The sequence below is a fragment of the Olea europaea genome, unplaced genomic scaffold (genome assembly GCF_002742605.1).
Source record: "Olea europaea var. sylvestris unplaced genomic scaffold, O_europaea_v1 scaffold17890, whole genome shotgun sequence".
Lineage (NCBI taxonomy): Eukaryota > Viridiplantae > Streptophyta > Magnoliopsida > Lamiales > Oleaceae > Olea > Olea europaea.
The window spans coordinates 1-2207 of NW_019235627.1; the positions used below are offsets into that span (position 1 = coordinate 1).

At 38.2% G+C, this 2207-nt stretch overlaps 1 protein-coding gene across 1 annotated transcript; it reads right to left on the reverse strand.

Annotated features, from left to right (window-relative positions):
• Nucleotides 1-993: 993 nt before the first annotated feature.
• LOC111378233 lies at nt 994-1997 on the reverse strand. Its single transcript, XM_023001402.1, has 2 exons — nt 1735-1997; nt 994-1639 (listed from the first exon to the last, which is right to left on the reverse strand). Exons 1-2 carry the CDS (start codon nt 1995-1997, stop codon nt 994-996), a joined length of 909 nt encoding a protein of 302 aa, XP_022857170.1.
• Between the last annotated feature and the right edge of the window lie 210 nt (nt 1998-2207).

Sequence of the window (2207 nt, forward strand, 5' to 3'; positions counted from 1 at the left end):
ATGTCCCAAAAATACAACTCTATCTAACCAAAATTCACATTTCTTAAACTTAGTATATAACTGCTTGTCCTTTAAGACCTGCACAACTATTCTCAAGTGTTTCGCATGTTCTTCCTTAGTATGAGAATAAATAAAGATATCATCGATAAATACAATTAAAAACTTATCGAGAAAGTCTCCAAATACCCTATTCATCAGATCCATAAAAGCTGCTGGGGCATTTGTTAACCCAAATGGCATTACCAAAAACTCATAATGACCATATCTCGTACTAAATGCTGTCTTAGAAATGTCATCTCCCTTTATTTTAAGTTGATGGTATCCAGATCGCAAATCAATCTTCGAAAATACAGATGCACACTGAAGTTGATCAAACAAATCATCAATTCTCGGTAATGGGTATTTATTTTTAATTATCACCTTATTCAACTCTCGACAATCAATGCACAGCCTCATAGTACGTTCCTTTTTACGAACAAACAATACTCGTGCACCCCATGGGGAAAAGCTAGGTCTAATAAAACCTTTATCTAACAACTCTTGTAATTGTAACTTCAACTCTTTTAGTTCAGTTGGGGCCATTCTATATGGAGCCTTAGAAATTGGAGATGTTCCTGGAATTAAATCAATTACAAACTCTATCTCACGATCTGGTGGTACCCCAGGTAAATCATCAGGAAATACCTCTGGAAATTCTTGTGCCACTGGCACATCACTAAGATTCGAATTGTGTTGTGCTTCAATAGCATTAACACTAACCAAAAACCCTGCACACCCAATATCTAGTAACCTTTGTGCTTTTAATACCGATATGGTTGGAACTCTAAAATCTTTTTCGATCCCAATGAATGTAAATGGCTCATTTCCCAAAGGTTGAAAGGTTACTGACTTCCTCATACAATCTATAGTAGCTTGATATTTTGACAACCAATCCATACCCAAAATTATATCATAATCTTTCATTTCTAACACAATTAAATCTGCATAGAGCTCTCAATTTTCTATGAGGATCGCACATGCTCTTACAATTAGATTGGTTTGTTGTACATCTCCAGATGGAATAGTTACACTATAACTAACCTCTTGTATATCAGGTGTCCTACCCAACCTCCTCACATACTTAGTAGACACAAATGAATGTGTGGCTCCAGAATCAAATAGTACTAGTGCTGTGATGCCAAAAATAGAGAATTTACCTGTTACCACGGATGGATCAGATCTGGTAATAGTAAACACCCTAGCTGGCACTTTCTTTTGCTCCATAGGGTTTGGATTACCTGGGCATGCTCTAGCAAGATGTCCCATCTTTCCACAAACATAACATGTTCTAGTCTCTATAGGACATGCTCCAGTATGCTGTCCACCACATTTGGGACAAGATGGTTGTGTTGTTGAGGCTTTTCCTTGATCTATCCTTGGACGTTTGCCCTGATCCCAATGTTGTTCTCCTTGTCTCGGTTGAAACTTAGGCTTCTGATTTTGTCCTTGGAAAGACCTTTTCTTATCGTTTCTACGCCAATGCTGTCCTTGACCTTGCCTAAACTGTCGACGAGCCTCTTGAGCACGACTAATCCTTTGTTCAGCTTGTTCTGCAACTAAGGCTCTCCCGCAATTTGAGAATATGAAACATCTAGGATTCCTGCCATGCTTACATCTCTATATAGTTCCGGTCTTAGCCCCTCAAGAAATCTTTCTACCTTTAGTACCTCGGTATTAACCATGTGGGTAGCAAACCTGGATAGTTGTTCAAACTTACAAATATACTCTCCCACTGTCATCCCTCCTTGTCTTAATTGTATAAATTCATTCATCTTCATGGCTCGAACAGGAGCTGTAAAATATTTATTACGAAATAACTCTTTAAATCTCTCCCAAGTCATGGCATTTACATCTTCAATGCTACTCATCGTATCCCACCAATGTCCAGCACTACCTCGTAGCATAAAGGATGCACAAACCACTTTTTCTACTTCTGAGACTCTCGTATACCTGAACATATTCTCTAAAGTTCTCAACCAATCCTCTGCTGCAGTTGGATCTAATTGATCCTCAAATATTGGAGGGTTTAGTTTTCAAAATCTTTCTCCAACTGTCTCAATATGTTCAGCCCTTTGCTGTGGTTGAAAGAATTCAGCCCTTTGTTGTTCTCCCCTTTCTCTTTGTTGTATTAATTGTTGAATTTGTTGAGATTGGCGCTCAACTAATTC